The following is a 13,538-nucleotide window of genomic DNA, read 5'->3' on the forward strand; positions in this document are numbered from 1 at the left end:
AAGCTGATAACTTACTGAGCTGTATGCACTTTGACCATGTAGTCACACAGCTGTTTGTGATGAAGTCATGCTCTTCCTTCCTCTCCTCACCTCTCTGCGTCCGTCCCTGACCTCTGCAGATGTTGATGAATGTGCGGAAAACAGATGTCATGGGGCAGCCATCTGCTACAATACCCCCGGGTCCTTCTCCTGCCGATGCCAGCCTGGGTATCACGGGGACGGGTTTCACTGCACCCCTGGTAAGTATGGAAGACCTGATGAAGCTCAGGGATTTCCCAGCTCTTTCCCTCATAGTTTCCTCCCTGCCCAAGACGGAACCTGGTCTGAGGCCCGGAATGGGGGCTTTCCAAGCTCTGCATTCTCCTCAGTAGCCTCTTGACGTCCACTTACTGCTGGTTGCGTTGTGAGCTTGCAGTTCTGCCATTCACCCCGTGGCTGCTCTGGTTCCACCGCCGGAGTGATCTACTTTGCTGAGTGGTGTTTGGAAAGACCATCGAGGAAGAGCTTACTCAGTAGGAGCCTCCTGTACTAAGGAGCCAGAAGTCAGCGCACGTGGCGACTGCTTTTGTAGAGCTTGGCCAGCATACAGTAACGTGCCTGCTATTGCCCTGGGCTTCTCAGACCTTCCATAGAGCTTGGCTAGCATACAGTAATGTGCCTGCTATTGCCCTGGGCTTCTCAAACCTTCCATAGAGCTTGGCCAGCATACAGTAATGTGCCTGCTATTGCCCTGGGCTTCTCAGACCTTCCATAGAGCTTGGCCAGCATACAGTAACGTGCCTGCTATTGCCCTGGGCTTCTCAGACTTAGACTCTGGGTCCCAAAGAGTGGATGGAGTTAACCTGTCATCTCCAGAGTCTCCCAGAATGCTGGGAAGTTTATTTGTTGTTGTAAAATTATAAAAATAAAACGGTAATGTTGGTCTTTTACCCTGCTAGGTCCTGCACCTCAGTGCCCCAGATATCTGCTAGATATCTTGGCAGAAACACAGCCCAACCCCACACTTTCCTACATTCAAACCCTCACATAAAAGAACACACAACACAGTAATCTTAGATCCAATTGGTAAGATATAATTGCCCACTTAAACATACAAAGCCCAGTACCATCTATCCCTTGAGAACATTAATAACAACCTATAAATACACAGAACAGAATCTTAACATCACCTGCCATGGCTTCTCCCCTCTCTCCATCTCCTGTCTCCTCCTCTCTCAGTTCCCCGTCGTGTGCTTAAACAGTCCCTTTCCCACTTTTTTTAATACTCACTCTGCCAACTATATCAACTGTTCAATGCTTTCCCACCCCTGCTCAGGTTCTACTGGCTCAACTGTCGCCAACTGTCTTCTCTAACCCTATTCTCTGAATCTAATCCCCATCTCACTCCCGACTCCTCCCTCTCTCTCCCCTAGTCTCCTCCTCTTCCTTCAAACTTCTCTCCCACCCATCCTTCCTTCTCCTCCAATGACAGGCCTCCTTCTATCCTGTACCTCCCCCTCACCAGTACTTTACAAATTCAATGGAGAGGTGGCTCTGGTGAAGTCACCTGAGTTCTGAGACCTTGACTAGGCAGCTGTCCTCGGGGCAGTGGAATTAGCATCAAAATACAGTAACTTCAGGGCAAGCCACAACATTTATTCTTCATTTTGCCCAGATGTCAGTTGGTCCCCCAAGGCTGAGGGACAAACTGGGCTAGCTCACATTTATATTCGTGTAGGGATGTACGGGGAAATGGAAGGAATTCATAATAATTAGATGGATGGTACCAAAGCCAAAGTAAGAACTCAGGAGTGTAAAATGTTAGTGTCTTACTAAACAGTAACTGAGAAACCTCAGTGTCTTGGTAACTTCGAATTGCACGGAAGAAACGCTCTCTACAGAAGACTTTATGGGGAACTGGCTAGGGAGGACGGGTGGCGTATTTCTCCTTCATGTCTCCCTCAGACACAGTTCCAGAAGATTCCATTCCAGGACTGAAGCCCTGTGAATACCAGCAGCGCTATGCCCAGGCACAGCATGCCCATGCTGGGTCACGGATCCACATCCCCCAGTGCGACGACCAGGGAAACTTTGTGCCGCTGCAGTGCCATGGCAGCACCGGCTTCTGCTGGTGTGTAGACCGAAATGGCCATGAAGTCCCCGGCACCCAGACTCCACCTGGCTCCACACCGCCCCACTGTGGACCACCTCCAGGTGAGCCCCCTGCCCCAAAGAAATAACTTATGCCTGCTTGGGCCTAGAGTCAAGGAATAGAATGGCTTTGGCAGTAGGCAGCTCTGCAGAGTGGGTCTGACTGCCTACTGTTTTTTTCATAGCTTTCTTTTCCTCCAAAGAGCACTCGGATGACATAGACACACCCATGTGCACGTTAATGTCATAGGATATATAGATACATAGGTGACATGTGGGGTCCTTTATGCATCGGACTCCGGCTGCATAGATCCCTGCCGAGTTGTGACTGGAAGCTGAGTGTCTGAGTCAGGCTGTGGCCCACTGAGAGAGGCTCGAGAGAGCTAACGAGTTTTCCCTGCATGGCGTTTTATCCAAAAGCGAGACTTCTTTCAAGGTAACCGTGTAGAAAGCAGTCTGAAGGCTGTGCTAGTGTTAGCTGGTAAATTAGGTATGAAACTCAGAGCGGATCCATCTTCCTTCTAATCCAATGACCCATCCCTTCCAAGCCAATTCCGTGTGGTCTTGGGAAGGTCTTCTTTCCACAGCTGCTTTCAGAGGAAGTGTAGGAACCCATCCATCTGATCTGAGGTGCTCATGGCAGACATGGCCGCCTTCTTCCTGCCACGGAGCTAGGGCATGGTGGGCAGAGCCTCGCCCGCAGTGTGAGCCGCTTATACACTGAGCAGCTTTCCCGCCTCTTGCTGACTTATTCTGGATCGGGCAACACATACTGCTGCTTCAGCCCAAACACTTCCTGATCTGGGAGCTAGATTATAAAATAGAAAAATAATCACAAAAAAATCTACAAGCCACTGATCTCAGCTTTTAATGTGTGAGGGAAACTGAGCTGGACAGTTTCCAGCAGTTAGTTTTAATTCTTTAGCATTCGTAACTTTAGTGTTTCTAAGATGCGTGTGGATAAAAGTTAGGGGCCTGGATCTGGGAAGAGTTGGGGGAGGGAGAGTGAACGTGATCAAAATAGATTGTACAAAACTCTTCAAAACAAAAAATCCTAAAGATTCACATAAGTAAACTGGGGTGGTCCCCAGAAACGAGTGACTCTTGGGGGTGTTCCATTGGAATGGGCTGTTGGTGGATTTCTCAGTGCACCCCACTGTGAGGTATCTGGTGGGTATTTGAGGGGGAAGCCTGTCCTGGAACCTGGAACCCTTTGGGCTGAACAGGGCGGAGTCCTGCCTTTGTCTCCTTTGTTTCCTATTGGCTCATGAGCTGAGGCAGCCTGAGGGTCAGACACTTCCCAAAGCTGAGTCTTGATTGAACTTGCTGAGTTCGAGATCGGGGACTTTATTGGTATCTCCCCTCCAGCCTAGTTGTGATGCCCCCAGCTTTGTTCTTTGAAGTGATGGAAGGTTTTCAGCAGAAGAATGAACTAATAAGTAAGATCCTGGGTTTTGAACGCACCACTGTGCCTGTTGGCTGAGCGCACTGGATTGGTGGAGTGAATGGGAAGGTGGGAACAGCAAAAGCCAAAAGGCTGTTGCCATGGTCTCTGGGTAAGATGATGCCTTGGGTTTAAATGCCCCACGGTAGCTGCTGGATGAGTATACATTGGTTTGGTGATAAACAGTGGAAGCAAAAAAGCCAGCCAGACTGTTGTCATGATTCTGGTGTGAGAGAATTCACGTAATCAGGGTGACATATGGGAGAAGTAGCAAGAAGTCAAGACAGTCTATGGTTTTTGTTTGTTTGCTTGTTTGTTATTGTTGTTTGGTTTTGGTTTGTTTTGGTATGTTTTTGAGACAAGGTCTCACTATGTAGCCCTAGCTGGAACTCACTATGTAGACTAGGCTGGCCTCGAACTCACAGAGATAGACCTGCCTCTTGCTTCTTGAGTGCTGTATTAAGGTCATGCACTATTAATCACGTCCACCTCTAGTCAGAATGCTTTTGGAGGTAAATTTGATGAGATTTTTTTTTTTTTTTTTCCGGAGCTGGGAACCGAACCCAGGGCCTTGCGCTTCCTAGGCAAGCGCTCTACCACTGAGCTAAATCCCCAACCCCCGATGAGATTTTTTTGACCTGAGATGTGGGGAGTGAGAGAAAGGGGCCCTCAGGTGATTTCCTCTGAGCAGTGGGAAACGCAGGTGCTGGAAATGCATTTAGTGGAGGAAAGGGCACGAGGATCCAGTTTGGGAGAATGCAGGAGCCTGACTTGTGCTTCCGTGCTAGAGTTCCTATGTGCGTAGCAAGGAGATAATTGGCTGTGTGATTCTGCAGAGCACAGGCTTTGCGGTGCAGCAGTGAAAACAGAACCAGAAACGCCTTTAGCTGTGCTCTGCAGGCCATCAGCGAAGAAGTGATTTCAAGAGCCTGTGTAGATCTGATCCCATGTGTAGGGCAGAGCCTCCATGACCCTCAAGTTGCAGCCATGGCAGGTGGGTGGTGGGCGGAGGGACTGGCAGACGTCAGAAGCCAGCATGATTGTTTAATCATGGCATGAACCAGAAGCCCGAGGGTCTGAGGAGGGTTGGGCCTGTGGCGTACTAGAGCGAAAACAGGACAGTGTTGTGGCAGAAAACTAGAGCTCGGAGGAAAGGTTCAGCTTTGAGGTAGTTCCAGCAATATGGCGGCAGTGAATTCTCGAAATCGGATAGTCCGAGAAGCAGTTCCCCGATGCTCAGTGCCACCTCTGCTGGGCCGCATACAGTACCCCGTCACTCTTGCTCCTTGTGACTGGCCAGTAAAACCGAGGGCTGCCTATAGCTCAGCGTGGTCTTCAGCCTCTTTTTCTAGGACACTTAGGTCAGCCTCTGATGGCTCTCTTAGCAAGAACTTGAGAGAAGTGGGAAGGAGTTGCTTTAAAGTGTCATATGGGTCAGTGGGTCTTCAGAGAGTCTGAACCATGCTGTGTCATCAGAGGAGCCCTGGGCACATGACCAAATGTCCACATGCATCTCCACTGGCCTGAGTGAGCTGTCCCCTTGTTCTTGTCTGATGTGGCTGGGCCTCCGTGCAACAGGTCCTCCTGGCCATGGGAGATAGGAACTTCAAGGAACATCAGGGCGATTTCTTTCCTGGGTTTCCACAGAGAATTTCTGAGAACACATATGCTTCCTTGGCTTGTGTCCACGGGCATGGCTAAAACTTCGTGACTGGACAGAGGAAAAGGAAGGCCGGGAGAGCACGAGTTGGGACCTGAAACTGTATGGATCTTGGTGGGTCATCCAGAGTTTTGTTTCCCCGTCTTAGAGCCCACCCAGAGGCCTCGGACAGTCTGTGAGCGCTGGAGGGAAAGCCTGCTGGAACACTACGGGGGCACACCCAGGGACGACCAGTATGTGCCCCAGTGTGACGACCTGGGCCACTTCATCCCCCTGCAGTGCCACGGGAAGAGTGATTTCTGTTGGTGTGTGGACAAGGATGGCAGAGAACTTCCGGGCACCCGCTCCCAGCCAGGCACCATGCCTGCATGTAAGCACGGACGGCCCAGGCGCTCCCTTCAGTCACTGAGGCATTTCTGTTGGGGCTTCACTTCCTGAGGTGGGCAGAGAAGGGAGGAAAAGGGTTACCCAGTCTGAGGGATGAAGTCACCTCATCCATGTGCTCGGTATCTCAGGATCCCAGTATGGACGTAACGTTGGCTTTGCCACTCGTAGTCCCTGCTATAAAAACAGCTAATCTTGGGCCAGAGTGTTGACCGTTCTGCCCCCCCTAGCCCTGGGTGAAAGGGGACAGTGCCTCCCTGGGGGTCCCAGCGACATTTGGCTGCTGTACCATATCCTAAAACTCTGCACTTGGTTCAGAGGATAGCTGTCTTTATCTCCTGAGTAAATGGCAGAAATTTGAATAAAAATCTTAAAAAAAAAACCTTAGCAACCAAGAAATATGTTCCATGAAGGACTAATTTTGGAGGGTCTCGTGTGCACAAGTAACTTTCCTTCCTCTCCTTACCTTCCCACAAACAGGCATACCCACCGTCGCCCCACCCGTGGTCCGGCCCACACCCCGGCCTGATGTGACTCCTCCTTCTGTGGGCACCTTCCTGCTCTATGCCCAGGGCCAGCAGATCGGTCACTTGCCCCTCAATGGCAGCAGGCTTCAGAAGGATGCAGCCAGGACCCTGCTGTCACTACATGTAAACTGGGTTTCTCCGGGGGGGGGGTGGGCTCCACGGGAAGTGTGGGCTTGGGATGAGGGTGAGCCTGCAGGCTGGGCTTGTGGTTGTGGGCCTGGGGGTACTGCACTTTGTGGTTTTCAGAGGGAAGTGCAGTGCAGGGGATCCTGGCATGCTTCTGGGCTTCCGTCTGCTTTAGTGGGGCTTAGTTGGTGGAAATCATGTCTGGCCCATTCTAGCCGCTATACCCTGAGAGTGTCATGGAAGTCCAGATAGCCAATGAATTTCAGAGCTGTTGTCTGTTTATAGGAAGATCATTGTCACCTCAAGTTCCTGGGGGGGTTCTGTTCAGGTCGCAGACATTTGGAAGTCAAAACAAAAACAAAGACAAAAACCCCAGGAGGTGGTCATTTGAGACCAGTAGGGGTTAGAAATCAGGACGACTGTGGCTTGTCAGACTGTCGCTTTCATTTTGACTCACTTCTTTCCTAGCCTGGTCTCTTGTGCAGCTTGGGGGAATGTGTGCTGCCCATGCACCCCCACCCTGCCCTGTCTCCCAGCTCAGCCCCTGGGTATGTGCTTATCTCTTGAGCTAGCAAGACACTTCCATGTGGAAGGAGGGATTTCTTCTCTGAAGTGGGGACAAGAGAGACGGCAGTAGCTAAAATGGAAGCTGGTCTGACCCTCTTGTCTTCAGTATACACTGAGCAGACTTCTCATACAGGGCAGAGGTCTGTTTACCTCCGTTAATGAACTACTGTTCCCAAGAAGGCAGCAAAGCAGCCAGTGTATGATGAAAAGTTGGTCTTTTTCTTCAAGACTCAAGGCTCCATCCCCGAGCCCTTTATAAGTTTCCCCATACTAACCGTCTTGTGTTCGAGACACAACAGATGACTTGATTGCCTTCCTGAACATGTCCAAAGACAAGGAGAAGATGGATAGGTAGAACTGAAGGAGAAGGGGGGTTACAGGCACACTTTAGGGAATGTTAACTAAAATGTGACCTTCACACTCAGAAGCCTGGCTTGTGAATCCCATGAATCGCCGGGCTCATTGCCGCCTGTATGAATGTGTGCTCTTGCCTCAGATGGGGGCCTTTTAAGTTTAATTTTCAAATAAAAGTACCATTGACCTTAGGTCCCCCCATATAAATGAAGCTTTTCTACAGGAGCCAAATTCTTCATACAGTGTTTCGTGGTGACTACTTTAGGCCAAACCCTGGGCAGTGTTGCTAGGCAAGGTGGGGACTGGTGTGGCCTGTGTTGAATTCCATGTCTGCTGGGGGTTTTCACAGCAAGAAACTGGGTTAGAAATGGAAAGAAGCCCTCTGTGGAGGAACATCACAGATTCAGGGTTCTGAATAAGACTGTCATTCATCAGGAAGGAAAGGGAGAGACTGTGCCACCAGCCAAAGGCCGGTGACCACGGCCCTCCCAAATTGTTAAATTACAGGCTCTCTTGTATACCGCACAACTGAATACTTATACTAAGAGCCAGGGGCCATTACACCTTGGGGTGGGGAGGATTTCACTCCATTCACCCAGTAGGGAAAATTTCGTTGGCACGTGTTGTCAGATTTAGAAAGGCTCTTTGAGAAGGTGCCAGTAACACTTGGAAGCGTTCGTCTTTTGCACCATTAAATATTAAGGGCTTACTTAGTGGGACGCTCCTCTCATCAGTGAAAGGTCTGATTTTTCTCATAAAATGACCGTTTTCACAGCACTAATAGTGCTGGAGGAGCTTACTGTCTGGAGGTCGCCATTGGGACTCTTTATAAACCTCTTACTGATTGCTGTGTTGGGGTAAATGAAAGCATGGAGGTTAAATGCCTGAGCCTGGCTCACTCTCTGTCACTGCCTCAGGCCACCACAGTGCAGGTCATTCTCAGTAGTGCAGAAGTGAAGCCATGAACTTAGGATTGGGGATTTGGGAAATCCTAATCCTGATGTCACCATTGGTCCTTAGGGCTCCATAGTCGTGGGGATTGACTATGACTGCCGGGAGAGGATGGTCTACTGGACAGACGTTGCCGGGCGGACCATCAGCCGTGCCAGCTTGGAGGCAGGAGCCGAACCCGAGACCATCATTACCTCAGGTCGGCAGCTTCTTCCCAAGGATACCCCGCGGTACCTTTTATTTTACTGCATTGCCTGTTTCGTCCTGGTTTCTCCTGCTTTCATCTAAAAAGAAGGCTAAATTCTGCGCAGATTATCTCTAAGCTCCACAAGCCTTGTCTGTCTGCAAACATGCATTTATACGGGATGAACAGAAAGGTGGTTTTAGGACGAGATGAACTTCCCACAAAGGAGTGGTTCCCAGTAGGACTTCAGGGCTGGCAGGTTACAGCCTGTCCCTAGCAGCACAGATGCCAGGTGCCATTGGGGCAGCAAGGTCCGGCACAGGAGAGACTGGATATGGTTGAAAAGGTGGTGGAAGATCCATTCCTCTTAGTCTTCCTTCGTTCTGGGGATGAAGGCCTCTGTGCTCTGCATTCTGTAAGCCGTTCAGCAGATACGGAACTTGAGTTCACCTTTTACGCTGGCCAATGCTCTCCTGTCTTACCTTTATTTCCAGGTCTGATAAGCCCAGAAGGACTTGCCATTGACCACTTCCGGAGAACGATGTACTGGACAGACAGCGGCCTGGATAAGATAGAGCGGGCTGGACTGGACGGTTCCGAGCGTAAGGTCCTCTTCCACACAGATCTGGTGAATCCACGAGCTATCACTGTGGATCCAATCCGAGGGTGAGCTGCTTGCCCCCTTCTCTCCTTTCACCTGTGCGTCTGTCTTGGAGCCCGTGGCTCTTCTATATGGCATAGAAAGGTCTAGATAGACCAGAATAGAAACTCAAATACAGCAGTTCAGATATGTTGAGACACTGTTTGGTGTCAAGCATTCTTATAGGCAAAATCAGGGTTGTTTTTAAATTTTATTTTGTTTTTAGGAACTTACATTGTATGAGGCAGGACGTAAGATGACATTCAGTAGGAGTGTTAGCCTGGGATGGGATGTGTCACGCCAAGAATCCAAGCTCCATCAGGGAGGGTCCAGAGCTGCCTGGATCGTGACCATTAGGCAAGGCCTTGGAAAATAATGGGTATACAGGAGGAGGTGGTTTCCTTCAGCAGTACCTCGAGCACAGAAACCACAGCGGGGTTTCTATTTGCTTGTTTTTGTTTGTTCTGGATAGAGAGTGTACAAAAATCCAGATAAAAATGTTCTCTCTGTGACAACTACCAAGGCTGTCACCTGCGGTGTCCCGACCTGGGTCAGGGGTCCCCGGGATTATCAAGACGCAGCTTCCACAAACACAGTTGCAGAGAAGCCCTTCAAGGCAGAAAGATGGTTTGGACTCCAGTTCTCCACATGAAGGTTCCCTATCTGCAGGACTAACTAACCCTAAGGGCTCCTCTTTGATAGTTCTTGGTGCTTTGTCTGACAGGGCAGGGACTGAACAATGGCGCCTTGTTTGGTCATTAGGCTCCAAGATCTAGAATCTAGAGGACAATGTCACTTGAGCCTTCATGGAGGGTTGGTCACTCATCTCCAAGGATACTGCTCACTGAGCGGATCTCAGCCTGCCCCAAAGTGGAAACTGCTCTCTTCCTGCCACCCACGAGGAGTGATGCCCGCAGTAGAGGAAACTGTTTCTCTCCTTTCTGTGGGTTTCTTTGTGGCTCAACCAACAAATAGCTCTAGCTCTCATGGAACTCTCACTGTTCCTGCTCTGTAACCCTGCGTCCATGTGTATAACTTCCAGTTAATGAGATCCTGCTTTCTATGTGCATTAGGTCAGAGTGTTTCTGTCCAGGTCATTGTCAGGTATAGGATAGCTAAGTTTCCCTTTCAACACTGTGTTTTCCCAGGAAACTCTCCGTCTATCCCTCAGTCCCACCTAGTTCTTTATAACAGGTCTCATAGCTTCTACCGCAAGACTGTTTTTAACAAATACATTTCTTTGGATTCTAGGCCCAAGCTCTAATTAATTCAATTATTTCCACAAATTAAAGGTTTCTGGGCAACTGCATCAGGTGTGTGAGAGGCAAGGATGTAGACAGTTAGCAGATAATGACTTCCCACACAGTTATGATTGTCAGAATCATATGTTATGGCAGCCTAAGACAGCATTGTCACTGTGAGTGAGGTATCTAGATGAGGTAATGTCAAGAAACAGCAACCAAGGTAGCGAGCGGTGGTCAGGCAAGGCCAGTGTGATCCAGACTTTCCGAGAAAGAAGGTCCCGTTCCAAAAATCTCATGTGGACCGCTGGCAGGCCTCAGGGTATTGCTGGCCATTGGGCAAAAGGTAGCTTGCTGTATAAAATCCAGCTTCGTATAAAATCCATGCTAAACAAAAACCCCACTACTAATCTGTATCCCCCAACCCCTGCCCAGTTGTTCATAACAATCTTAAAACTTGTCCACAGCAACTTGTACTGGACAGACTGGAATAGAGAAGCTCCTAAAATTGAAACATCATCTTTAGATGGTGAAAACAGAAGAATTCTGATCAACAAAGATATTGGATTACCCAATGGATTGACCTTTGACCCCTTCTCCAAACTTCTCTGCTGGGCAGATGCAGGTAATACTGGTGATGTGGAAGAGCTAAGCCTGCCTTACGGCAAGCAACGTGAGCACTATTGGGATGTCACTGCAAACCAAGTCTTGCCCAGCTTTTCCATCTGTTGGTCTAAATTTCTGACAGTACAGAACATACCAGATCTGTAAGCTTTAAAAGGACATTTTACAGTGATTCTTACAGTAAAATTTCCAGGGCTCAGGGAGGCAGCTGGACTGTGTAGCATGTCTGCCCTGACCCCTGACCCCACCTGGAAACCTTTAGATTTGAAGTACTGGCTGCTGTTGACCCTCATCACTTGGTGTGCTGTGATCCTTTTGACGAATGCTGTGAGAGGATGTCTTCCTTCAGGAATGCATTTGGTTAACATGGGGGCTGTCTATGCTGTGGTGTGCTGTGCATTACCAAAAAATCTTAAAAGATTGTGTGTGTGTATCTCATTCTACTAAACAAAGTTAGTTTTCAAATTTATGAAATATGTAGCTGGCTGAATATTACATTTTAAAAGGATGTATGAAATTCAGTCTTCATAAATATGAAATTTGAAAATTCTTGAAAAATTTAATGTATTACCATGTAAAAATAACCAGTACCATTTTCTTTTTCTTCTACCAAGAATTTATAAGTTTATAAGTATTTTGGCCAATCTGGATGTTTAGACTTAAAATTATAAAAATACTTATCTTTAATGTCATCCTTGGAAAGACACTGATAGATTTCAATATATTAGATTTTTCCACAAAAAGATTGAAGTTTGAACCTCAAAACCAGAGTTCCGCCATGCCAGGTGGAGATGAATCCTAGGGCAAGACTTAGATGCTAACGTGAACTGCAGTGGGCATATAATGCCCCGTGTTTAAATTCTGTCTCTGTTCCCTTGAGAAACACTCTGGCACCTCATTGTTAGCAGTGGTTTGCTTGGGGCATGAAAGGAACTCATTTTCTCTCTTGGATGTCTTAAAAGGAACCAAAAAACTGGAGTGTACACTACCTGATGGAACTGGACGCCGTGTCATCCAAAACCACCTCAATTACCCCTTCAGTGTCGTCAGCTACGCGGATCACTTCTACCACACGGACTGGCGGAGGTAAGCACGCTGCAGCAACCCGGAAGGGCGGTGCGTTCTGGAGAACATGCTGCGTTCTGACAGTCGGCAGCCTTGGCTGGAAGCCCTGTTGGACTTTTGTCCATTAGTAGACACAGGTCTTGCAGGGTAACAACTTGGAATCATCCCTGTATTTCACCTCAAGTTTAATGGTGTTGCTAGTGGGCAACATGTACATTGAAGATATTTTGGTAATAAGCTACTTAATGAGAAACATTTATTTAAGTATGTTCTTAGAGAATCTGTAGTGTTAAGCGGTACAAACATCAATAAGCAGGACATGGTGGGGCATGCCTTTAACCAGCACTAGAGAGGCTGAGGCAGGAGGATCTGTTGAGTTTGAGGCAGGCCTGGTCTACACAGCCAGGACTAAAAACAGAAATCCTGTTGAAAAAAATATCAGTAATCATCATCATCATCATCTAAGAACACTTCAAAACAGAACAAAGGCGCATTTCTGAATTTGTTTCTTCTGTCCTACAATCTTCAGTACTTGAATGGACACCATGGGCCTAGCCAGAATCAGGAACTGATTTAACCACTGGTTCCTACGGCCACGGAACATTAAGTACATCCTGTGTGCTAACCCAGGGTTTTGACTTAGAGGAACAATAGTTTGCCTTTCCTGTAGGTGATGTTGGTGGGGCTACATCCAGGATCACTGGTATAGACACACTTGAGTCAAAAATCATTCAACCGAATTGTTTCTGAAATTTTACCTTGAGACTGACCACCCATGAATCTTCCTTCCTTTACCAGGGATGGTGTTATATCAGTGAGTAAAGACAGTGGCCAGCTTACTGACGAGTATCTTCCTGAACAGCGCTCTCACCTCTATGGCATCACTGCAGTCTATCCCTACTGTCCAACAGGTGGGTCCGTCGAAGGGCATCACTGGGCTTCCTTCCTTGGACCAGCGGGTAGAGGGGGCTGTGGTAACTCTCACACTGCCTTCCTTAACCAGTGAAACACTCACTGCTGTCCATTCTCCCACAGGAAGAAAGTGAACATTAAATGTACAGGAGGATTTCAAGTTTACAAGAACCTAAGAACATTGCTACGAAGGCAAAGAGTGAAGGAGGAATTGGCCATTATGAGCTCTTGGCACACAAAACGAGCATTTTCAGTGGAGCGAGACTCAAGTCTATCTTGTGAAATGTATACCTCAATCCTGACTACTGTATTTTTAAAAACAAAGGTTATCACAAGTTTCAGATAGAATGTTATATAAACAATCAGCTAGAGCAGACACCAAGTCTGACTTTTGTTTGCCACGGATTCTACCTGGCCAAGAAAAGTGAAGCAAACGAATGTTATGAAAACTTATTCCTAAAGCTCAGAGACCCCTGTCCAGCAGACCATGGGGTTGACCCAGCCTATTTATACTGCCCGGTGAAGTCCTCAGACTGTATTTATACTAAAGGTGCTAGAATGATTCCCCAAGTGCCTCTGCAGAAGCATCCCTCAAAAGTATTCTGTATAAAACACCAAAGACTACAGCAGTTCTTAAATTTTCTATATAACTCCAATAAAATATTTTAAAGCTTTCTGTGGTCTAAATATCTATATTAAGGGTTGGGATGAGTCTCTAACCATAAAGAA

At 47.9% G+C, this 13,538-nt stretch overlaps 1 protein-coding gene across 1 annotated transcript in view; it reads left to right on the forward strand.

The window, feature by feature from the left end:
• Positions 1-13,485, forward strand: part of LOC116913299 (nidogen-2-like) — a 59,266-nt gene extending 45,781 nt beyond the window's left edge. Inside the window, 10 exon segments of the mRNA XM_032917427.1 lie at positions 120-239; positions 1,945-2,193; positions 5,383-5,604; positions 6,099-6,268; positions 8,213-8,342; positions 8,822-8,993; positions 10,676-10,833; positions 11,795-11,918; positions 12,696-12,808; positions 12,933-13,485. Coding sequence (XP_032773318.1) covers positions 120-239; positions 1,945-2,193; positions 5,383-5,604; positions 6,099-6,268; positions 8,213-8,342; positions 8,822-8,993; positions 10,676-10,833; positions 11,795-11,918; positions 12,696-12,808; positions 12,933-12,943 — 1,469 coding nt within the window. The 3' untranslated portion in view covers positions 12,944-13,485.
• Positions 13,486-13,538: the final 53 nt, after the last annotated feature.

Source organism: Rattus rattus, chromosome 12 (assembly GCF_011064425.1).
Source record: "Rattus rattus isolate New Zealand chromosome 12, Rrattus_CSIRO_v1, whole genome shotgun sequence".
NCBI lineage: Eukaryota > Metazoa > Chordata > Mammalia > Rodentia > Muridae > Rattus > Rattus rattus.